Source organism: Neopsephotus bourkii, unplaced genomic scaffold (genome assembly GCF_033783945.1).
Source record: "Neopsephotus bourkii isolate Nb327-2 ecotype Australia unplaced genomic scaffold, CSIRO-AGI_Nbou_v1 NB_845, whole genome shotgun sequence".
Classification (NCBI taxonomy): Eukaryota; Metazoa; Chordata; class Aves; order Psittaciformes; family Psittacidae; genus Neopsephotus; species Neopsephotus bourkii.
Window position 1 is genome coordinate 573,824 of NW_026901341.1, and position 25,793 is coordinate 599,616.

Consider the following 25,793-nt stretch of genomic DNA (forward strand, 5'->3'; position numbering starts at 1 on the left):
ATGTTCAGCTTGAATAGACTGTTTCCCCCACATCCTTTTGTGAAGAGCTGTTACCTAACCAGTTCTTCCTCATCCTGCATTTATGTAAATGATTGCTCCTTCCTATGTTGCACTTGTACCTATTGAATTTCACCCTGGTTTCTTCAGAACTTTTTTTATATGATCGGTGTTCTTCTAGTGCATTTGGTGTCCATCCCAGATTCATGTCTAGTGTATCATCCACCTTCGTAATCCAGGCGTTCAACACTGAGCCCAAGAAATACTCTTGAGAAGCCCCTTTCAATGTAATTTGAAGAATCACTGAAAACTGGTCTTAGATACAGTTTTCCAGCCTGTTTTGCACCCGTGCTATGTGAGTCTTACTAAGGCTCTTGTTTTCTGTGCATCCTTATGAGAGCATCTTGAGAGACAAGAACTTAACTGTAGTCATAAAGTTATCTGCTACTTCTCCCTTCCCTTGCCTGCTTACCTCTTATAGAAGGAACTTGGACTGTTTGTTATGACTTGTTGATAACAAATTAATGTTTGTTGCTTGTCTCATTTTTACTTTCACATTCTAAGAAGCAACTTAATTATTTGTCTCACCTCTTTTTTGTTATCTTGTCTGCATTCTTCCACTTTGTCTTTTTTTATGCTTTTAAAGACTGGAAAGGAATGTAAATTTTGCGTGCTCCTCTAATATCTCATCTGTTGTCAAGTTTTCAAACTGACTGTTAATTTCAGATGTTGTTTCATATTGCTTCTTCCAGTACCCTAGGATTAGATTAGATGTGTTCAGCTGATCTGAAAGCATCTGGCTTATCTAAGCTGTTTTCACACCTGCCTGAAATCTGACCTTTTTGTGTCTGATACTAGTAATGCTAGTCTCCAACTTGCATCTGACTTGCAGAATAAACGCAGGTGAAGAAAAAAGAAACACATTAAGCATTTCAGATGTCTCCCCATCATCTATGGGTAGCTTCTTCTTTACCACTAAGTAGAGAAGCAATATTTGTATTAATCACCATCCTTGTGGCTGTTTGTGTAGTTGATGCAGCTGATATGGTAGTTTATTAGGGCTAAGACTAATATGTTTATTTTATTTGCATCCTCAGTTAAGAGGTGCTTTCTGGCCTTCAGTGGCACCACATCAGGTTCTGTGTCATCAATACTAGGCTTAAAAATACTGAGTGCTGTAAGCCCCTCCGCACACAGAAATTATTTTCCTTTCTTAGTGCAATACCAGCACAAATATGGTATCTGTGTTGTGTTCTCAAGTATTTAAAGTATTTATTTCCCATTTCAGCAAAGACCAACTCTTCCGTAAACTTGCCTATGGCTGCGCATTAATATAGATGATGCAGTAGATTTACAAAATAGGTATCTATCAAGTTCTGTGGAGCAATATCACCTTAATGATACATCATCAGAAGCTTGCATGAAAGAACGTCTGTTGAAATGTTCAGAAGAGTGGGAGAATGACTTGAGTCTGTTTAATGGCTAATGTCAAAAGCAATTCCTGCGAGAAAGTTCACTGTGTTTAGAAAGAATTGGCAGCGACTCTCATTTTTAGTTTGCCATGTGCTTTCTCTTAGAAGAGATTCTTGTGACCTTTTCTGACAAGCTCTAACACTTCCATTGTTTGCTGCAGGCCTTTGAAATGTGGCAGAGATAGCCTTGGGCCCAGGGAGGTGCGTTTTGCTAGTTCAGTTCACTTTTAACAAAGTTAAAAGCTTTGAAAATTGCTATTCCTCATCTGTGGTTTAAGTTGCTTAATTCTGGCAACCTGCCCAAAACCCTGAACGTTCCCATCATGGCAGAAAGCCAGGGATTGTGAACCAGCAGCATCCTGGTAGCTCATCTGGGCTTCCAGCACAGATTATACAGGAGCAGAGACTTTAGCCCATGTGGCACTGGGGCAGCTGGAGAAAGGAAGGTGGACACAAGGAAATTACTCCTCTTCTGAGAGCAGAAAAATGAGGCCCCATCCCTGCGTGTGACCTGTTCATACTGTTACATTACAAATACATGTAATCATCAGAGAATGAGCCCAGCGTTCAATTCCACTTAATGGTATGAATTATATACCTTTTCCTGTTTTTTATAATTGAAAATATGTTGTTCAAGACAAAGATTATGCGACCTTGGGGAAGAGAAGGTAGACGAGCCTCAGCCAATCCTTTTATAATAGTTGAATCTGAGAAGGAGCTCACTATGACTGTTTTTCATGGCTATACTGACCATCTGGTGAAATTTGCACTAAGTAGCCAATTCATTATGTTGTCTCAGATTTGTTTCTTCCTTACAAGCTAACTACATAGTCTTCTCCTTGTCATTAGCTAATAAACATAGGGCTTTTCAACCTGGTGAAGTAGCTACCCTCGCTTCTGTGCAGGACTGTTAATTCTCTTTTAAGAACACCTACAGGGGAAGGTAGTAATCTTGAAATAAACAGTCTGTTTTGCTCTTAATTGATTCCCAGGAGCAGACAAGGCTCCATGTCCTGTTGCCCAAGTGAGGAAATTGTCCAGTAGTTGACATGTTGTGGCTTGTGGTTCGGAAGGTTGAGTTCAGTTCCCAAATACTTAGGGTTTTTTATCCTTTTAATCCCCAACAGCGAAAACCAAACTGAAACCCTAAAAGACTATGCTAAGAAAAAGTTACTTCATTTCTAGACAAAGTAAAAGCTGAAAAGAGGCTACCAGGTAATTACAAAATTATGAAATGAAGTACTTAGCAGTTCTGAATTGCCAGGTTTAAGGTAGCTGCTGTTACTGTAACCTCTCCCACCTTTGTGCGCTGTGTGCCTGCAGGTTGTGTACTTGTACACATTGCAATTGTATGACTACATACCATGATTTTCTGCTGGACCACTTCCTCAGTGCTCGAAGCAAAAGTAACCAGACCCTGTAATAGAAGAGGCAGCTGTCTGCTGGGCTGCCATTTTATGTTTTTGTAGGAATTGGATGGTGTTTAATGCAGCATGATCTCCTTGTTGTGTTGGGTGAATGCTACAGAGCCTGGGCAGAGCTCGCAACACAGAACTGGTGTGTAACACTGAGCAAACTGCAGTGTTTGAGGCTATGAATGTGTTCCTGTGTTGGGGGTGGCCAGGTCTTAGGCTTCATCTTCACTTGTCTGTCTAGAAGTTGGTTTTTGGTTGTTCTGAGTGCTGTCACCTGCCCCTGGAGTCAGGAGGAGTGCTTTGGTGGGATGCTGTGGATGCATACATTAGATTCACAGTAGGTATTGTCCTTGAGTTCTTGTGATAGTCTGTTCCCTTTACTGACTCAGGCAAGATATGCTATTCAGACTGTTTCCTTCTTTGTAAAATACCAGGTGTGAGTCTCTTGTGTCAACATATTCATTCACCCATCACAGAGTGCCCTAATAGCGTGTGAAGACTATCATGCCAGAGATCAGAAGCAAGTTGAAATGCTGTGTTTGATGCAGCATTTGCATAATACCACTTAAATGAAGCTGAGTGCCTTACACTGTATGTTAATGGTAATAAGAAGCAACAACTTTTTGCCTTGAGCTGTGAGATTAGAGTATGAGAAGAAATGGGAAGTGATAATCAGTATAAAAAAATACCATTGTTGTGTTTGTTTGTGGGGTCGGACAAGTAAAAGTTACGTGGATGAAACTAACTCAAGCATGAGGTACTTGCTAAACCTTAAACGCTGGGACCAGAAGTGACAGGATGTTGAAAGACAAGCATTGTGTGTATGATTCAGCCATGTACAGCACAAACTGTAAGTTTAGATGTGAGTCAGTGAGAGAGAGTGGCAAACAATAGGAAGCTGTGGCTGTTGAAGAGGGGGAATACAGTAATGTGGTCTTGATGGCAGGTGTTATCTTCATCAGCTCTCCCTTGGGTCCAACGTATTCAGTATATTAAACAGAGCATCATACAGTGTGATGTGGGACCACATTGTCCATCCACCTGCAGCTAATAAGGTGAAAATGTATTGAAAGCACTACCTCCCCCCCTAGTTATTTTCAGAAGTAAATGAGGGTGGATTAAACCTTGCAAGAAGTTTTTCTGTTCCACAGTAGTGTGAGCAAATGGGTGCCTTTTGCAAATGGGCACGATCTGGAAAACTGTTGAGGAGGAGAGCAGAAATCCAGGTGGCTATGATTGCTTGCTTTTTTATTCCAGATTGAGAGGCTCTGTTGGTCTTGGTCTCTAGAAAGTTGTATTTGTTCCATATCCTACTACATTAGGTAGCATGTACATACTCTAGATGCTTTCCTTTCTTAGGCAGTTTGGAAAAGTTCTTTCCAGCCTCATGGCCACCATACAAAATATGTAACAGGCAACTGAAAACGTGAAATGTTTTAGAATGAAATCATTTCACCTACTTGAGCAACAACTAACTTGAGGCATGTCCCAGGGTTTTCACTTTCCTCCTCACCTTGCCAGATTCAAACATGAGAGCATCGTGTCAGCTCAGGCAGATGTCTAAATGTTAAGGTTATGCTTGAACATGGACTGGTTTGTGCTGAAATTTTAAACCTGTAAAATGATAAGCAATTAAAAGCTTATGCCTAAGGCTGTTAAGATAAAAGTTTGTATTTTGTTGCATATCCACATTAGCTGTAGGCAAAATCAGAGGAGTGAGGAGGGCAGAGTTTTAAGATGTCTGATGCTGGAGAAACCCGGACATTACCTAAATACTTGTTGCTAATCATATATAGGAAACAAATTCAGTGAATCTGTAGCACGTACCAGGCAGGACTAGAGACATTTTGTGTAATCATATGCCACGCAAGTAGAGAGCAACAAAATTAAAGAGTGTACTCCAAAACTGCTAAGTTTGTGTATCAGAGTATCAGGATGGCCAAATTCCTAACATTTCTTTCTGGGAAATGTATATTTTATAACACATGCAAGTGCACTTCCCTTACCAGAAGCAGGGAGCAGCACCACTTGTATTTTGTTGTGCCACTGAAGCTGTCATAATGTTATAGTGACCTGCTACTTCAAAAATACTTAACTACCCAAAGTAAAGAATGTCTCAGCACAGATGGGTCATAACGATGTTTTCTTCATCTTTGGAATAACACAGAAAGCAGTTTTAGTCTATCTTTGCAGACTTGATTGCCATATTCTACTTTGGTCCTGATCCTAGTTAAAAATCAGATTTTGACTTTTGCCTTGCCTTTTCCACAGCCCAGAATAAACAAAATTGAATGCACATTGGACATGTACAGACTTTGTCAAAGGCATAAATTTTACCAAGTGAGCCGTATTCAGTTTAGGATACTCCTGGGCTGAGCCATTCCTATGAGTAAAGCCTTGTGTTTAAAAAAAAAGGCAATTCTAGAGTATAATCTTAATGATGTAGAATTATCTATTCGACTGAAATGTATTAGGGTGTCTTGTTTCTACTGCACTTTTATACCGTTTTCAGATGCGCAGTTCAGCTGAGTTTCCCAAACTTTTCCTGCATCCAGCCGCAAGCTTCACATTTTGCCTCACCTAGTTGCATGTTCCTTCACTTACCTTTATCTTGCATGTCAATGGTTTCATAATGTTCAGTGAGCCTAGATAGCATTGTAGTTTTGATAGGGTAAGGGAAAATCCCTTTTTTTTGCCAGTCAAATAAGTAGGAGACCGTTGCCTGTACTTGCTTCTTGAGGAACAAAGCTTGTTTATTGACTGCTTGTAGGTTTTCCCTGTTCTGACTTTAAGCTCTATCTCAATCTCAGCTGCTTCTCCTCCTACAGTTCATTACCATTCCTAGGTTGTCCTCTCCTTTCCTCTTTGGCAAGTTGTGTCCATTAATATTAAACTCAAACCACACAAGTCTCCAACCAGGATTCTCACAGCTGTTACATACTTCTTTTTTCTTAACTCCTCTCAGCATCTTTCTCTTCCAGCCATCAGTTCTGCCTCTGCTCTCTTTAAATCCTGTACCCCATGCAACCTGTCAACAAGCTCTTGCGAGTTGCTCAGACTGAGCCTCTACGATCTTCCTTCTGGGTGCTCCCCAGGTCTCATACAAGGGCTTGATTCATAGCTCCATGTTCACATCATCAGTTCCTGTCCTGATTTCCTTCTCCTGAGTGTTAACCTCTGTGTGTCAGATGCAGCTCAACCATCACTTTGCAGACATCAGTGCACTTGGTGCCACATTTGAGAGCAGCATAATACTTCTTAAATTTTTTTTAAACTTATGGATGCAGCCTAATATTTAAAGCTATTGTCCTCTTGTTATCATAGAGTAATGGTCTGATGGAATAATCTCCCAAGAGGAAAATTGTTATACACTATAAAATGTATTAACTTAAGTTTCCAGAACATGTAAATAAGAGTAAAGAGACTTCAGCGCTTCTGTTGTCTGTGAAACAAGATGGTGCTGACTCCAGCTGATAAATCCACCCTCATGATGCTGCCTCTAGATCTGAGCTACCATGTGAGGGACCAGCTCTGGAACCTCTGCACTTGCCATACAGTTAATCCACAGCTGGATAAAAATCAGTTGATGAGATTCAGTCATCTGTTGATCAGCAAGCAGATCTGGCAATCTGTTGTGGGTATCTTATGCTTTTTTGTGGCATTTCCAAATGAGTTCTCGGGGACTTTGGCTTTTGAACTCAAAAAGCCAAGTCATGACTGCCATGTGGTGCAGAAGAATTGTGTAGTCAGTGCATAGAGAATTATGTAAGAAAAAGATAATGAAATTTTCTTGTCATTTATTGAGTTCCCACCAGTCTTGTTGTGGAAACACATGCTTGAAATAGGCACTTGATAGTAATTGGGTTTGCTCTGAACCTGTAACCAGTATCTACAGGTATGGAAAGAAAATGCTTTTTATAATGATGTTTCACCAAAAAAAATCAAACTAACATGTGTTAACCCTTCCGAAGGGATGTCAGGTGCTCATGCACAATTCTGCATTACTCATACATTTCCAAATGTGTCTTGAGTTAAATGCTTTTATCATACGTTAAATAATGAAAGCTTTGAAAGCTTTATTTGGTGAATAAAAGCATAATATTACCATGATATTAACTCCACCTTTATCCAGAAAACTTGGAAAAGACTAAGTCTGGAAAGAAAGCAGTATATCATTTCTGCTTTATCAGTTAGAGAGAACTGTAAGTACGTTATGCACATCATAAATCTTGCACGTTCTGCATACTTACAGAAAATCTACAGTGAATGGAAGGGCAAACATAGAAAAATCTCCAACTGAAGAATAGATTTTCAAATAATTATAATCTGGATTTTAAAAAAATGTTATTTGTAAATAAAATGCAAAATTCTGCTAAGCGTATTGATTTCATAGGCTTGGGTGTCCTTTTGTAATACCTAGTTTTAAAATAAAAATTACATCTTCATTTTTTTTAGATGTGCAATTAAGGATTTGAATGATAGTATTGGCTATGGCCATTTTGGGGTTAATCAGAAGGTATTTAGGTGCTGACTGGAACATTTAACAGTTCTGTAGAGACTTTCAGCAACAAGTATTAAGACTTTATAGTCATCATTTAATATATCAGGTAAGCAGTGCTCTGTGGTTTGAAGATGTAGCTCTGTGTTTTAAAAAATTATTAAAGTACTTTTTTTCCACATCTTGATGGTGCTATTTTAATTATTTTCTCCCAGCAGTGTTATTTCCATATATATAATTTGGATAGCAAATATATTGTAAGTAAAGTAGTACCTTAAATTTGGGGTCACTGGTTACTTACTGGGTTTTGCTTAAAGTTGTAAACAAAACAGAAGAAACAGCCGATATTAGTTACATCACTCTGAATCTGGAGTAACTGTCTGGTTGCTCCTAAGCAGTATTTATTTTTCTGATTAAAATCTAATGCACGGTGAAGAAAGTTTATTGCTGCTTTTTGCTCCCTATTTTATATATCCCTGTTGTTAATTCAGTGCATTGAGAGATATTGTCTCATTATTAACAGATTTGTTCATGCTGATTTGAATTGCTGACAGGATTAAAAAATAGAAAAAAAAGGCAAAAAACTTTTTAACAAGTTATTTTGTACAAATGATCTGGTTAAAAAAATCTCAGCAAGGCAGACATTTTGCACTGTCTAAATGAGCTGGCAGTGCTTCTATCTGATGATGAGGGAGATGTTTTTATAAAACAACTTCTTAGGGCTGAGTGTCAAGGTAAATGAAAAATTACTTTCCTGGTTCTGTACATTTTCTTCCCCAGAAGCAGGGAAAACATAAATCAGTTGGTAGCTAGCAGCTAATTGCTTTACACTGACAGACTTTAGTCAAGCGGGGGCATCGTTGGTCTTTCAAAAATAGGTAATATGGCCAAAAGGATTTACTTGTTCAACTTAAGTGGCTCTGATATAGTAAATTACTTGCTCTGTTTTTATCTTAATTTGGGAAGTCTTTAGCTACAAGGTGCATAAAAAAGCATGTTTGTTTTGTATGTATGCTTTTAATTATATTGCATTGAAAAAATAAGTGGGCTCAGTTCTTTCCCTGTAACTCAGACTTTAGGTTTATGTCAGTCAAATTCTGTTTGATTACATGTAAGAAGTTTTTTAAATGACAGTATTTTTCTGGTGAAATGAGTGTATTTCTTGAAAACATCAGCTGCAATCAGTGTGTTCTCTGCTGAATTTGAGAAATGTTTTATTCCATTTTAATTCTTGGCTTCTGCTAACAAAAATGTAACTAAAGGAATCACCCTATTGGGAAATGGTCGTTGCTAGATAATGATACTTGTTAGAAAACGCCCTCTGGTAAGGATTTATGGCCAAAATTCCTTTTCCACATAAAAAAACCTAAAGCCTGGAAGAGAAAGCTCTTTGGGTATGGTTGGAAGTGGTCAATTAGAAACACCATGCCACAATTACCTTTATGAAATCGTGCGCTTAAACAGGAAGACCACAGCCAAAAACTTCATGCTGGAGCCTATACAAGGCGAATGATGAATGTATTAATCGCATGTCACAGGCTCAGAGACTTTGATCCCCACACCTCAATGGTAGATCGCAACTCGTGGTAAACACTGCTAAGCCTGGCTTTTGATCCAGGCGCAGTGTTATCTTCATTAAATGCGAAAGGGCTTGTGGGGATGCTTTTCCATGGCTGCATTTTGGGAAATCTTTTCAAGGGTGTGTATCCCAGGCTGTGCAGGACTATGCCTTAAGTATTTAAGCACGGTGTTTCCACGGGTACAGTTCTTGGCCTGTTCTCCTGTGTAGATCTGGAATCCTGTGTATCTACATCCTTTGGAGACAAGCGCCAAGGGCGACAACTGGAGGTAATAACTTGCGATTTGTGTCTTTTGCAAGTTACAGTCATTGTAAACTGACAGCTGTGAAGGACCTAAACTCACATCAAAGGATACAGATCATCTAGTTAGGTCAATTAATGTTAATTCTTGTCTTCCATTAAATTCTTTTATCTTCTTTTCTTTTTTCTTCTCTCCATTTATTTTTTCCAGCCAAGCCCAATACCAAGTCCTGTGTTGGGGAGAAAGCCAAATGCAAGTCAGTCACTGCTTGTGTGGTGCAAAGAAGTTACAAAAAACTATAGGGGAGTGAAAATCACCAATTTTACTACATCATGGAGAAATGGTTTATCCTTTTGTGCAATATTACATCACTTTAGACCAGACCTAATGTAAGTCGTGTACTTTTTGCCTGCATAAGCTAACTCTCATAGAAATATATAGCATTTAAGTTTACGTAAAAATAAAATCCCTGTTGGTTTCAGGTGTTGAACTGTTTTCACCCTTTTCTTTCAAGCAGGGGACCATCCTTTCTAAGAAAACAGATTTATAATGCTCAAACTTTATGACTCCTCATTCTGTCTTGTGGCATAAACAATTGTTTCTTCCCTCTCTGTGATTCGTTTCTCTTCCTCTTAATCTTATACAAAGAACTGACTTCAGGATGATTATAAAAATTGTGCTGGTGTTGAAATGAGATGAGAGGAATAAGCTCTTTGTACGCTGACAAGGACGGATTACCTCCTGGTAAATTTGGTTGTCAAGGCCAGCCTCTAGTCCCTGCCTTAACTTCTTTTTTAGATGGAAAGCTTCAGGCAATGAAACATGTAATCGGTGTTTATTTATTTATTTATTTATTTATTCCTTTAATTTTCCACACTATTAGTTTTGTTGATTGAATTGCTGTGAAATTGCTGGTTACTGTATGATATTACTGTATGTCAAATTTTTAGATTCAGTTTGTTTTAAAACTGCTGCTTTTATCAAATACTGTACATACCCACTGTGCCATTTTCCCCCTCAGTGACTACAAGTCCCTGAATCCTCAAGATATTAAAGAGAACAACAAAAAGGTAAGAACTGCCAGGGGAAAAAAAAAAAAAAAAAAGAAAGAAAAAGAAAAAAGACACAGCTTCAATTTTGGCTTCACTGCAGGTTTTTATTAATTTTGGGAAAGTGCGGTTGTTTTGTAAGGTCATAACTGCGGCTCACAGAAGGTATTCGACCTCCTGCGGTTCAAATCGGATGCATTATTGACTCTAGTTTGTCATGGTCTTTAACATTCACAACAAGTGCAAGTCTGGCATTAGAGTTTAATATTTGTATGGCCTACATTACGTGTGAAAGCAGAGGAGAGGGCTGGCCAGCCTTCTGTGATCACTCCTCTGATTTTGCCAATCAGTAATTAAAAATATGAAAGGCGTAGCTGCTCTTGAATTGTCATATGCAAGACTTCTCTTTCTGCTGCTTCAATGGGTGCGTGTGCATCAGTGCATTGATGTTGCTTTGATGGTGATTTTCATACTTTTAAAGATGACATTTTACACCTACATTAATGCTGCACCAGCTGAGTTAAGTGCTGTACGCAGCACGGAAAGTTTAGGATAAAAAGTGTTGGGTCAATACTTTGGAAATAAACCAAAATATTAGCAAAATAGTTTATAGCATTGTGCTGGGCAGCTGCTTTAAACCACTCTTTGTACTTTTTGTGATGAAAAGGTGTAAAAAGTTCCTCTGGAAAAAGCAGGAACTTGGTTTGGGAATCACCAGAAGTCTTCTTATTTCTGCCCTCTATTTTAGGCATGTTACAAGCCTCAGTTGGGCCCTAGGGACATGTTCAGAAATTATAATTTTCGTGTGAGTCACTGATAATAAAATTGTTCCTGAAGATTGTCTGAAAATTATTTTTAAAGAGCTGACTTCTCAATGCTGTGATTTTATTTTTATACTGCTTTAAAAGCACTAAATTTAATTGGGATGAAGGTACAAAAATATACATTAAATAGATTCAGTGTTATATAGTGAATATGACTAAATAATGTTAGATTGCAGATATGTGGAATTTCTGAAAGTTTATTAATTTATTAAAATTCATTTATGTTGAAGGTAATTATATTTTAAGGTGCCTGCACACTTAATGTGCTAGCCAGAGAGTTAATTGTCTTTAAAATAGCACTTAAGTATTACAAATAATGAAAGATCTCTGAGCTGCTGTTATCTAATGAGTGATTTGGCCAATAATATATTTTTCATAATAATATGGGATTTTATGATGACCTAAGTAGATTATCAGTGACATCACAGTGTTTTCTGCAACGATATGTGTTTTGTACTTCAAGTTTTGTTGAATGCTAATTAAGATGGATTATAAAAAAGACTAGATTATTAATTAAAAATGGTAGCAGTACAATCAGTCATCTTTTCTTTCTGAAACTGATGGCAAACAGTGAACTTCATAGCTCATCTCTTTTAACAGGATATAGTTCCCAGGACTGAAGAAGTAATGATTGTTGTTATTGTGCAGCTTTTTTCTTTCATCACTTTGCAAGCCTTCACCTGACAGCTACATTGAGTATCTCAGTTGCTTACTGCAGATTTATTTCCTGGTCTCACACAGTTCTGCCTGATAACCCCGCGTGCCCTCGGTTGGAGTGAATGCAGCACTGGCAACAATGGCTGCCTATAAATTCTATGCAGATATGTAACACATTTGACAATGATTCCTCCTAACCAATTAAAATAACATCTATGGATGAACAGGACAATTTTCTTTGTCTGAAGCAGCTGTCTGCCCACCCCCCTCCTGGAAAGGAAACCATAGATTAAAGGTTAACCCGTAAGAGTACATCTTTTAGGAGTGCATGACCTTCTTTGTATTTTAATAAAAAAAGAAGAAATCTTAAGAGACAACTATTTCAGTGCAATTACTGTGTATAATTGGACATTGAAATGCACTATTACAAAAGGCACATCACTGGAGCTTCTTTATAAGGCACACTGGTCATTTGCCAAATTGGTGCTGCCACCGTTGCTGAATAAAAAAGGGTATTTACCTGTGACATCTGATCTTGGCCAATATGTCAGTGTGTTACATAGTTGGGAAATGGTTGGAATACTGCCTGTGGTGCTTGTGCTGACGGATCCCAATTGATGTCTGTCAATCAGCTTGTCAGTAAATTAAAAGAGAAAAAAGAAAAGAACTTCATCAGATAGGTGAATAGGCTTAGTGTCCTGAATATAAATATGTGTGTGGATTATAGGTATTCTAAATTCCGCAATATTTAATTATAACTCTTAAGAAAACCCCAACCAACTACTTGAGTTTGCATTAATATCAGTCAGAATTTGAAGGTAATTTTGGTACACAGTGCCCACTGCAAATTCAAGTTTCTCTCAGGAACAAAAGAGAAACCAGGACTATCTTTGAGAAAATCAGAAACGTTGCAGGGCTACTTTCCCAACTGATCTGAAGAGTTCCGTTTCTGTTTTATCACATATAACTAAACATGCAGCCTTCCCAGTAACATTAACCAACTGATTTTTTTAATATGGTTATTTGATTGTTAGTAAATAATAATTAAAATGTGTTAAAATTACGGCATACTGGCAGTCTTGTCCCTTATCAGGAACAGAAATATTTCATATTGCTAATAACATGTCTTGCACTTTAAAAATGTAAGCTACTAAACTACACTTGGCTGGAGCTTGGAGGGGATGAAAGAATGAGAAGTGGAAGGGCACAACAGTGTGGTTCTAATAATGAACTTCTATTTTTAATTATTTTATTGTTTAGAGAAGCTTGTTTCATTTGAGGGATTATTGTCTAGAAATAGGAATATATCTTCTGGATGTTCAGCTGGCACTTTCAATATCTGTGATGCCTTTTTTTATTTTCCTTTTTTCTCCCCCAGTTTTTGACTAAATTCCTCAATAGTTTTGAACTTGAGTGATTGTCTTAACAAAATATTTCAAAATAATCATTTTGAAATGTACATTCAAGCAGAAGAATTCAGAATTACAGGGATAGCATTGAGTCAAAATGCAGTAAATTCCTTACCTTAAAGCTGGCAGCCATATTTTTATAGCAGGCACTCGTGCCCACTTCTGCTATTTAATGCCACATCATCTTACACACGTATTTAGTTGTGTGCATTAGGAGTTACTTGTTGATCTTGGTGGGATCATGCAGGAGCATAGTTAAACAAGCATATGAACATTTGCAAAGTCCAGGCTTTAGTTATGTCTCTGTTTAACAAAATAATGTGACCTGGAAAATTTACTCTGTTCATATGGTGTTACAGACTACTTAGAAACACTAGGCATTTGTAAATGTGCTGGATTATCAAGACACTCCAAGCTTTTCTAACAGTGAAGAAGAACCCATCACAGGGTTCCGAACACATACAGAACATGATTGCTACTTATAGAACTAAAGACTGTAAAACATTTGTGTGCCAATCAAGATATCTAATATACTTTAAAAGGAGAGAAGCAAGAATATGTATTGTCCAGAATGTGAAGAAGAGGGGATGGGAAATAAGTATGTGACATCGGTGGGAAACTATCGTGTTTAATCCCAAGCATCACCAGAAGAATTGAGCAGACAGTAAAAAGTGATTGCGGCTGTATCAAGAATATCCATCATTCTAAATTCAATCCTTCTGCAGTAGTGTTACCCATTCTAAGCAAGTGCCTTTCCCGACAACTCTAAAACACTGTCCTCATCTTCATTTTACAGACCCTGGGAGATATTCTTAGGATTTAGTTTTATTAGCATATAAATAAGAAATTAGGAGTATAAAAGAGTTCAGGTCAAGTCATGTCTATGGCTTTGGCTGCTGTGGACTGCTAAGCCCATCGTTGGGTCCTTTCATTTTCAGATGGTAACTCCCACTACGTGCAGTGTGGGGTAACAGGTTATTTATCCCACTGAATCACCACTGACCCACTTAATCAAATGAAAAATCCTGGTGTTACCTTTGGTCCACAGGACAACAGAGTTGGCTTGCTACACTTTCATACCCAGCCTGTTTTCTTCTGGCATATGAGCATTCACCCATTCTCACTACCTGCTATGGCTTAGGCTGCCCACCCAAATCCCTGCACTGCTCTCCTTTAAGTCTTCTTTCTCTATGCTCCTCATGTCTATTTGGTTCCAACTGTCTTGTCTCCCGTCCCCCCATATCCAGCCTGATCCTGCTCTTCCACCTCTGTGTCTCAGTATCAAGTAAATGACAGCTGTCCCTCTTCTGCCATCCAAGTTTTTCCATTCCCTCCCACCCATTATTTTCCTGTTATTCTGCTCTGTCTGGAGCTTTTTATCAGCAAATACAGCAGTCATGTTTTCTGCTACTTCTCATATATCGTAAGTACAGCTCTGCTTTTATAAATGGCATAACAGGTTCTCATAATGAACCTTTCCAAGAAATGATACCCCACCAAACACTGGCAATGATTTTTAGGCCAAATCATTTTACACAGGGAGAGCCAGAAAGGCTTAAATTATTCAGATAACTTCTATGTCTAGATAAACTCTGTGAGTAATTTGTTATAGCAATATAAAAATTACTTCACCAAAAATGATTTGGCAAGTTGTACCTGAGCATAAGGGAAAAGCATACAAAATTTCAGGAAGATATGGAAGAAGAGTTTGAAAAGTGGCTGAAATAAAATCTGTTTGACCCTCAAGTAGGGACTGATATTGCGATGGGAATGAGAGAGCCTCCTTTCCTCAGAGCAAGTAAAATAACCGGTCTGCCAGGCCAAACCCATGTTCTAAATCATCACTGAACATCTAGTGTTATGAAAACAAGAGGATAAAAAAAACAAATCAGAATTGATTTCTCTTTTCTCTCTCTCTTCCACCCTTCTAAAACTAAATAAAATAAGGAAATAGTGTAAAACTGGGTTAAAGTTGAAGCTGTGCATGTTACTGTTTCCTTGAAAAAGGCCAGGCTGTCATCCATGTCTTAAATTTAGCATCCATTTTTGTTCAAAATAATGTAGGAACAACTGTGAACATTTTAGGCCCCTTCAGAAGAGGGTGAAAAGGAGCCGTGGAATTACTGGGGGAGGAGAGGTCCGAGTGCTTTCACTGAGTGCGTCTATGCTAACAGGAGGCCTTTTTAAAGGCTTCCTTGAAACACAATATTGTCTTCCAGGGTTAATCCAGGATAGTAATAATTAATTGTAAATTGAGAAACGGCTTTAATTCTTCAAAACTAGACAAACCTGATGCACCAAGCCCACTCAGAGCTAGCAGAAAGAAGACAATGTGGCCTCACAAAGTGGGAGGCTTGCAAACTGTTTAGCTCTTAGAAATGAAAGTGAAGTGGGAATGAAATTCACTCTCTCTTACAAATTTAGCATCAATAAATGTTTTTTAAATGCATTTGTTTGCCAGATTAATGTGAGTTATGTCTTGTATCAAGTAATCTGTGGTGGTGTTCTTTTTGGCTATCTGGACATAGTTTTTCATCAACACAAATCACTGCAATTACATGACCAGTAGAAGGGAGAAGGTTGATCACCAGCGATAAAGCCCAAGATGGATTAGTGTCATGTTTCTTATATCTTTGTTCCTTATCTTAAAAAGCCATCCTTAGTTGCTTTTTTCCCGGGCCAACTCTTACGCTTTTTTCATTTGCTTGTTTCCTGCTACTTGAGTGAGAACCATTTAAGATATTGGTAGCTTTCTTTAGTGCAAACAGAAGGGCTTTTAAGCTGCAGTGTCATGAACAGCTTTTTACTCATGAAAATGGCATAATTTTGCGTAACCAAACATTTTAGTATAGTATGGTATTGAGGTATGTTAAAGTATTTAAAACAATGCCATCTGAGTGTCTTTACTGATGACTCTATTTACATTGCTATGAATTTACCCTGGGAGATAGTTAGAAGCCATTGGGAAAAACTGATGAGTTGGATGTTGGATTGTGCAACAAAACTAGTAACTACTGTAACGAAGCCAAAAGAATAATAAGTGAGTTGAACCCGTACTGTTCCTGTAATACTGGATATGCTTTAGGCTTCTTTATTTTGACTGAAACTTTCACTTGCATTCTTGAAATGTTATGGTATGTAAGAAACTGCTTCATTATAACCCTTATTTTGTCTGTTTTTAAAGGCATATGATGGGTTTGCCAGTTTAGGAATATCACGACTGCTGGAGCCTTCTGACATGGTTTTATTAGCAATACCTGACAAACTGACTGTTATGACCTATCTCTATCAAATCAGGGCACATTTCTGTGGCCAGGAATTAAACGTGGTTCAAATAGAGGAGAACAGTAGTAAAAGCACATATAAAGTGGGTAACTATGAAACGGACACAAACAGTTCTGTCGACCAGGAAAAATTCTACGCAGAGCTGAACGACCTGAACCGGGAGCCCGAGCTGCATCCGCCAGACAGTGGTTTGGCAGACTTTGCTTCTCAGGACGACTCCGTCTTTGTAAACGACAGTGGTGTTGGTGAATCTGAGAGCGAGCATCAGACTCCTGATGACCATTTAAGCCCAAGCACGGCTTCCCCTTCTTCTCGCAGGACTCGAAGTGACACAGATGCACAGAAATCCCAGCAGAGCTCTGGAAGGACTTCTGCATCTGAAGACGTTGGGAAGTGTAGCAGTACAGATACAACGCAAGCGCAGCCTACATTGGGAAAGAAGAAATTGCTGATAGCTGACACTCTAGACTTGAGTGACTTGGCACATGTCAGTGATCAAAAAGAGGATGTGTCTCCCACAGTTGCTTGTGGAGATAACGACAAGAAGAGACACCAGAGCTCAGACAGTACCATTGGTTTCTCAGAGCAAGAAAAGCTGGGACGTATAGGATCCACAGGGAGTACAAGAGCAGATCCTGGTTCACCTGTCACAAAGCCGAGTTTATCTCCTACTTCTAAGCTTGGGTACTCCTATAATAAGGATGTGGATCTTGCAAAGAAACCACATACTTCCCCAAGGCAAACGGAATCTGATTCTGACAGTGATGCCAGAGCGGCTTTAAATCATGCAGATCAAACTGCAAAAACAGCCCAGGTAAGAAATTTAAATTGATGCCTATGAATCAAGATGCAGATGCTCTTCGAGTTTTTGCTCCATGTTTGCCATTTGCACCATATCTTCAGTATATACGGTGAGGTGAGCAGTGTATTTTTATTGTTGAGCAATAAATACTTTGATTGAGAAGTACGTGGTCCTGAAAAAGAGCCGTTCCATGAAAAAAGAATGTATAGGTATTGTCCATCTCAAAGAAGATGGCTTCAAGATTTTTTGCCACTGTGTGTGGCAGTATGTTCCTTCTGAAGGCAAAACTGGAAAAGGACTTAGCAATTCATTCATTCACATTCAAAAAAGAAAGTAAAGTTTTTGAATACATTAAATATATCTAAAAGACATCAAAATCTTACTTGAGAAACCGCACAGCCTTGTGAAAATAGCCACAATGGTGAGGTAGAAACTCCAGAATATTAAGTTATGATGTGACCTCAAGCATATTACTTAACCACAATATAATTTTCCTTTCTATAAACATAAGAAGTATATGCCCTCCTACCTTGCAGATTTATTGTGAGGGTGGAAATTGAATATTATATAAATGCTGAGTATTATCAATAAAGCACATCATCACAGAAATATGTAAAAAAATGTCCTGTTTACAGAAATGCCAAAGTAAGCTTATAGTTTTACCCCGTGAAGAGCTTTCTTAAGTTTTGGCTTTGGCTTTGTGCAATTAGGTCTGATAAAAAAAGATTATAGCCAGTTGTTTGGTACTGTGGATTGGCTCAAATATTTTTATGCTTTTCTCTCAATAAGTGCCATAAAGATTAGTTTTATTGCAGGAGAAGTCCATAGATGGGCTATAGTGGCCAAATATTAGTTCCATATACAGCTGATTTCTTTCCTTTAATCAGTAGAGTCTCAAAGTTTCGCTTTGCCATCATCTTTGTGTACTGGATGAGAAAGAAACAGCTAGGCCTATACAGAATATGAGTAGGAGGAAACAGTTTAGGATGGAGAGTGGAGCAGGAGACAGGATGTCTTCTTTATGAAGATTGTCATGTGCAGGGGTATAATGGGCCAAGAAAAAAAGGACTTTAAAGATGGTTCTCTGTTGTTATCATATGTGCTTTTGGACATGATAATAAAACCTCAGATGTGAGCCTCTGTCTTAAGCTGGAAGACTCATTTGTTGGTTGGAATCAACCATCTCAACTTCCTTGTAGTTGTTGCAGGAGCACAACCTGCAATGTCTGTCCCAGCTCTATCTCATGTAAAGGCCTAGAGACACGTTTTCCCAGAGCCTTCCCAGCTGACCTTGACTAAGAAGTCAGCACTTGGGAGTATATGTGTATAGGAGCTGCTTATGTTGACTCTGCAGAAGCCGCCCTTCTGTTGTTGCTATTCTGCAATATAAATCAGTCGTGTATGAAGAAGGGACTTTCTCATGGATGTTCATAAATGAAGTAGAAGCAGATATTTTTGCAGGTGTCTTGCCCTGTGCTAGCCTTTTCGTGTTCAATTCAAGTTTTAAATGGGCGATACCTATACATGTAGCCAATGAAGCATTATATTTGCATACATATTAAAGTAAATAAGTAAACACATGGCACGTTTAACATAGTTTCCATGAAGCCAATTATATTCTTTCCACAGTTGCAGTTTAAAGGCATTAAATGTTGATAGAAATTAAGTTTTAGGGGGAGGGGAGAAAACTTATTTACATTATAAAGGCCCATGACTTTTTTTAATTTTACATTTTGATCATCTTTACTTTTCATTTCTATAGAATGTTCTGTCACCTCGTGAAGCTATAATCCATGTGACTCCTGACCTTTATTATATAGGAAGGCTCCTGGGTATTAGCTACTGTATAAACATTAAGTATCCTGAGGCTGCCTTGCTGTTAATTGTATTTCTTTATTTTTAAGCAACGTATGTTGTCAAGACAGGAAGAACTTAAAGAACGAGCAAGAGTTCTGCTTGAGCAAGCAAGAAGAGATGCAGCTTTAAAGGCAGGGAATAAGCAACTAACCAATACGATCATCCCAGCCCGCAATAAGCAGCTGAATGATGTAAGAAATATTGGCCATTATGGCAGTTTACATAGTTAAATTTATTGTATGTGCATATGCTTTCAGGGGTGGGGGATTTCCTTGTAGAATATTTCTTTTATGCTGAATTGCTCTGATGTGTCATATACACTTAGCTCACTTCTAAAGCCTGTTTCTCCTGCTGTTATAGCCATCAGAAAGATGCCTTAGACTTTGGTGGAAGCAGAGGTCTGGGTGCACCTTCTTTGATTGGCACTGCAGTTTCTAATGAGACAAAAACAAAAGTTACTTGGTAAATGATAGTGAAGTAATTTATGCTATTTTTTGATTACTTCTCTCTTTTCAGTTAATGTAAATGAATTCGCTGAGCCTGTGATGTCAGCTACTTGCTGCTTCATAAGTGTTGTTGCAGTGAATGAAGCTGCTTGTGACAGTCTTGTAAAAGAGTTAATGGAACAATTCCTTTTTATCACCAAAGTTGATTATGCTGGTGAGATGGGAAAGCGAAGCTGGGGAATGAGTTCCAGTGTTGAAGCAGCTATGGCTGCACCTCCAGTGGCCTCTGTGGTGACCTGGAAGGATGCATACTCTCTGGAGATGAAAGCTAATTAATTTTTATGCAAACCTTTGCAATGTGGGTTTTGTGATTCTGACTGTTGCACATTAGAGACTGTACTGGCAACTGAGAATGTAAATGTAACTGAAAAATAATGATTCAGAGAAAGGCTTGAATCTTTGCTGATTCAGAGCCTAATGCTGAGGGGCAGATTCTGCTTTTTACATTAATGGGATCATACATTCCAAAAATGAAGACGGTGATTTACATGTCTCTTTTAATTCTCTGAACTGTCTTGGGTCCATTCCTTACTTTTTTTCTTCCTTTGCAATTTCTTTTCCCAAATAGTCACTTCTTTTTTCTTTACAATATATTCATATATACAGGCAAGTCTTGTTTGTATAATGATAACATAATGATATATAAGTAATATTTTATTACTTTGTATTTTTATTTGTATTTAATTTTTTTATTACTTTGTATTTAAGCTTTTCCTACTAAAGTATACTTCAGTATGAATTTCACTTTGGAATTTTTTTTATTAGTTTTTCATAAGGCAAAAGCATTAGAGCAAGGATAATATAGGCAACTGCTCAGGCAGAAATACCTGTAATTAAAGTTGCCTAACAATTTTTATTATAAGCTCCTATTTTCAGAGTTTTACAACTTTGCTAGTATTTCATTGTTAGAACTGAACTTCTCTCCATCAGCTCTCTGCCTCAGGGTAATATTATTTTACTTTTTACTTCAGGAAAACCCTGTTCAGCTGCTTCTCTGTATTAGGTTGGATAAAACATTGGTTTTTATGTTAAAAAATGTCTTGTAGGGCGAAGGTTTCATCCCCTTGAAAAATCTTTCAAAGCAATCAAAGTTGTGTTAATAACACAGGCAACCTTCAAGTTCAAGAAAGTTGGTGTCAGTAAACATTGTCTGTATGGACACAGCACAGCAAGAGCATCATTTACTGTTGCTCCCCCAAGGGTCAGGCCCATTCTGATGCAGATCATAGTATTGGAAAGCAAAACTTTCTCTTCTGGGCTTCAACTCCTGCTGATGAAATCCAAAGAGGAGGAAAAGGAGCTGGCATGCAGATGAGAGATGCTCTGGGTAGATGACAAGGAAGTAAATGGCAGTGTGAAGTTAGACAAAGACGAAGACTTTGTCTAGGCCATGAAAACTAGATGAAGGATAGGAGACGGAGACCAAGTTTTCAGGGTGAGAGTCAGGATTTCATAGTTCAGGCACTCAAATTACCCATGGGACCTTATTTCATTTATTGCAGAAGATGAAAAATGAATTTGAAAGCTGCAGGAAAGGGAAGAGCCATCTTTTAGGGGTGCTCTGCAGAGACAAAGTGTCTTGCTGCCTCCATCAGAAGCTATTTACAATGTTTGGAAGGTACCTTCAATCCAGCATACTCAAGGTGGCAGATTCCTTCATTTCTGATTTCCAGCCCAAGGTTCTTGGGGACTGATTTCTGGAATTTTTGAATGCACCCAGCTGTAGCCAAGTCAAGGAGAACTGCGCTGTGAACAAATGTTTCTGGCCCCAGTAAATGCTAGGTGCTGCGAACAAAAAGGTAGTGGGCACTCTTCAGTTGAGTTGACTGTAACATAAGAAAAACAAAAGCTCCTCAGCTTGGAAGGGTGCTGTATAGATGTAATTTGGAAACTCTTAGATATGGTAGTGAAGAGTGCCACAGAAATGCTCTGGAAGAAATTAATAAATACTGTGTTCAGAGAAAAGTTTACAAGGTTTAGTAGTTCATGAAAGGTATAGGGCAGGCATTGAATGATGAAGGTGAAGTGAGATATTGAACAACTCATTCACTGAACATTGTCAGTCATGGCTACTGAAAACAATAAGTATCCTGTAGGGAAAAAAAAAGTTTGGGTTATGCAGTTGAAGACTATACCAAATGAGAACCAATGCAGGGTTGTACAGCTAGTGTAACTCTGACAGTTCTAACTTTCGAGTGCTTGGCTTGCCAAGCTCAACATTCTCCTAGTGCATTTTAGTGGGAAACATGCATTGTGAAAGGGAGGTATCTGTCCTAGAAACTGATACGTATTCACATTTCTTAGATGATATGTCTATATATATATATTATATAAAATTGTATGTAACATGTATATGTTACATACCTATCCATAGATGTGTATGTTCTGAATGAGAATGTGTGTATGCGTCAGTATATATAGATATAAGATAAAATACATTGATTTCTGATTTTTCTTTAACATATTTTATCTTCACAGAGATGAGACATTTCCATTTGATGTAGTTGTGACAGTTTACTAGTGGTCATTGCTTATTTGATTGTTAGAAAATAGCACAGACTTATTTCTATTCAGCATTTTCTGGTCATTAAGGTTAATAATAAGAACTTTGACTCAAAGCAGTGTTGTATGTGTCAGTGTGCAGTAATGTGTAGTAGTGTGTTATCCAAATGAGAGTTGTGATAATGAGAATCAGCATTTAGTGGTGGGAATTGGACTGGGCTTATTTTTGGGATGGATTGAAAGGTATTCAAAATAAAATAGTTTAAAATAGGAAGATCTCATTTTAAATAAGAGAACTTTAAAGAGAGAGTCCAGGGCCAATACTTTTGGAACTAACTTGAAGTTTGCAATTGCACCTTTTTTGATACCTTCAGGAAAAGAGCTTTAAGCAGCCAATTCTTTCAGTGTGCTCTGAAAATTAGTCACTCCAGGTAAGCAAAGGCTGCAGAGTCATTAGTTACTTCAGACAATCTTGTCTCATAGGCCTTGCTGTTAGCACTTGACATTTGTCATATGAGAACTATGAATCGCTGTTTTCTTAGTAAACAAGTGAGAACAATGTACAGTGCATGCGGTTGTATTGCTGCCTGAGGTCAACAAAAGGGAGGAAATTTCCAAGTCTGTTTCTTGGTCATAAATACAGGTTACTTGGTATGTGCTCACCTGATTTGTTCTGGTAAAAGTCTCTTTTGAAGAAGTGTTCCTGTATCTCCTCTAAGCATAGAGCAAATACCTTAGACCATCTGCGGGCTAAGCTTCACCTTTCCTCTGGTTGATCAATACTGTGTTGGTTTAAGGTTTTTTTTTCAATACTCTGGGCTTGCTTTCCTTGTTTTTTTAATCTCTTGTGTCTTGAAAGGCCAGCTAGTGGTCAATAATGACTTACTAGCTGTTTTCCCATGATGTGCCGATTATCTTGGTTGTTTGCCCCTTTTTCTCGAGTCTTTCTTGCTGCTTGAGTCTTGTTTTGTGCTTCCATCTTCTTATGTTTGTGCTCTGCAGCTAGGCCTATGTCAGTATTCTCACCTGATTTACCTTTATATATATATATATATATATTTAAACTCAGGAATTAACTTGTGGGAACGGAAGATTAAGGTACTGAATTTGCTCATACACCTGTTAACTCAATCCCTTTTTCCTCTGGATTGCATATTTCTCATTGTATCCCAAGCTGTATCTTCTTCCTCTTCTTTCATTTGTGTCTTATTGTTCTTTTTTCTCTCTCACACTGTATTTCAGCTATCTGCCCTGGCCATTTCAGCTCCTATTCTTCTACTTTTGAACTTTTCTTTCTTAATACCCATTCTCTTTACTCTTGCTTCCCTTGGACATCTTCCCTCTGTGCCTTTCTGCCCCATCATCTTCCATTCTTGTTCAGCCCACCTAATTTAGTCCCACCATTTTCTGCTTGCTTCCTCTATTTGTATCATATTAGCCCCTTTTCTCCCACTTCTCCCTTGTTTGCAGTGTGGTAGAAGTTTTTTCACTGTTAGGTCTGTTCATTTTGTGCTTCTCAGAAGCCTTCAATCTGCAAGCTGTATGCATGCCAGCCTGTATGGAGGTATGTAAGCCTGTAGGCAGGTATTTAAAGTCTAAGAGGACACTACATGGATCAGAAGCTCCTTGAAAACATGCTCATGGTTTGGGAGGATCATAGACATGTCCTTAAAATTGATGCAGCTTTTTAGAGACTGGAAGAATTAGCTTAAGAGCTCTGTGAACAGAGTTACTGATCCTCTCATGGATCCCTTTCTCTATGGTAGATTTATATACACCTCAGCCTTTCTGCTTGCTTTCTTGATGTAGGTGTGCATGTAGTGACTCTTTTACGAGGTGCTTCTGTCATTTCCAGCCTGGTATAGCAGCTGTAATCACTTAGCTTTTAACCAGGAGAGCCCTTTTATTAGCTTACTCATTTTTATTTAGCTCACCTTTTCTCATGATGAATATCACACGGCTAGAAGGGGCATATCTGCTCGCAGCAGATGCTGTAAAATATCAGCCTGCAGTGATGGTTGTTAGCAGCGGCAGCTTGGCTGGAATGTGATGTGGGAAAGGCAAGGAGACGGGAGCTGGTCTGTGAAACCGCGCTGGCAAAGTGGCAGACTAGACGAGACCACAATGAGTTAGAAATATTCAGGAGTCACAGGGCTAAAAGGTCTTTCCAGCAGGGAACCCTCTCTTCCATGGGCAGTGCAACCCATAATTCTTGAATCTCAGCAGAACTCCACTGTCAGCAAATATCTGTGAAGGCCAGTGGCAAAATGTTCATTTGTCTTACTCTCCTTTAATGGCTGGTCCACATAAAGAATGGAAATTTACTGCAGCTGTCGTTTACTCTGTAAACTAAAATGGCTATGGTTGTGGAGTCTGCATGATTACAGAGAATGGAATTAGGAGTTAAGAAATGCACAGGCAACTTTAATTAACCTCCTTTGTGTATATGCATTATGATGCAGTCTTTAATTATGTGATCACATACTATTTTCCCCAAAGCAATTGTGTCTCATTTAGCTCCGAGAATTGAGGTGATGTAGAAGGCTGTTTGTCCAGAGGACCTCCATCCTTTTGGTTGCAGAAATTGGAAGGTGTACAGCAAACAAAGCAGGGATTCCAAGGAGCAAAAGGATGAGGTTACAGTTAAGAACTGAACAAATTAAATGTAGTGCTGCCTTTGCCTCAGAGTTCTTGATCAGTGCTGCTAAGTCTTTTTAACCAAAGTTCATCTAAGTGGTCACTAATTGTGTATCCTTCCTTTCTGGACTGCCATTTGAGGCAAAGGTTTGATTTGCAGGTGTATTGAGCATCCAGGTTTGTCAGGGAAATCAATCGTAGCTGTGCTTGAGACGTATAAAGGGCTGCATAAAGCTCAGTATACTGAAGAAAATGCAGGTAACAGGCTTCCCAGAGCGAGCAGCTCATGGTAGATCCTTTTAGCTGGATCTCTCTGTCACAGTTCTCTTCCGAAGAACAGGGTAATAACACTACCACAGGCTGTTGTGAGAGGGGAATGTGATTAATGCTTTTGAGGCACTTAAATACTGTAGTGATGAGCACTGTAGAAAAGCCCTTGAAGAAATTAATAATTCTGTCTACAGAGAAAGATTTGAATATTGTGGAGTACAGAATTGTGCTACATATTGATGGGCCTACGTAATGAACAGTGAAAATAAGCTGAAATATTGAACACCACTCAGTAGAGCTCAGATCTGGGCTGAAAACTGGGGGACAGTAAAAGGGTGCCACAGCAAGGCTCTATTCTAAAGGATACAGAGCAGGGTGAGAATAAAGATTGTGCCCACCAGTTTTATTTCTGACATCTCCTAAGTCGTGTGTCAGATTCTATTAGCTTGTTTTTGCAAGGTAGACAGATTAGCAGGGAACACTGTATAGCATGGAATTCATGAAAAATAGTGCTCCTGTGGCAACGAATGTGTTTTTATTTCCTAACACAAGCCACAGTTTGTTCCTGAAGTTATTTGGGTTTTGCATGAGCTGAGGATTCCTCGTTGCTGAATGTAGGTATGGGACTGGGCCTTTCATTTGGATTTGGCTGAAAAGATTTTGCTTATGTAGGACCAAGCCTAGGTTCTGGGATGCAGGGGTTCAGTAGCATGATACCCAGAGGGAAGCATGCTCTCTCTTCTGCCTTTTGTGAAATAGCAAAATAGTAATTCTTTCTTCACAGCAGCATTC

The 25,793-nt window shown here is 38.5% G+C and overlaps 1 protein-coding gene across 9 annotated transcripts in view; it reads left to right on the forward strand.

Moving 5' to 3' along the window:
- The window catches only part of EHBP1 (EH domain binding protein 1), a 224,639-nt gene that overhangs the window by 133,433 nt on the left and 65,413 nt on the right, over nt 1–25,793 (forward strand). For all 9 annotated transcript variants that reach the window (XM_061356181.1, XM_061356183.1, XM_061356184.1 and 6 more), the window contains 4 exons: nt 9,414–9,592; nt 10,225–10,273; nt 16,327–17,241; nt 19,134–19,277. In XM_061356181.1, the coding sequence (XP_061212165.1) occupies nt 9,414–9,592; nt 10,225–10,273; nt 16,327–17,241; nt 19,134–19,277 (1,287 nt within the window). The remainder of the gene's footprint in view (nt 1–9,413; nt 9,593–10,224; nt 10,274–16,326; nt 17,242–19,133; nt 19,278–25,793) is intronic.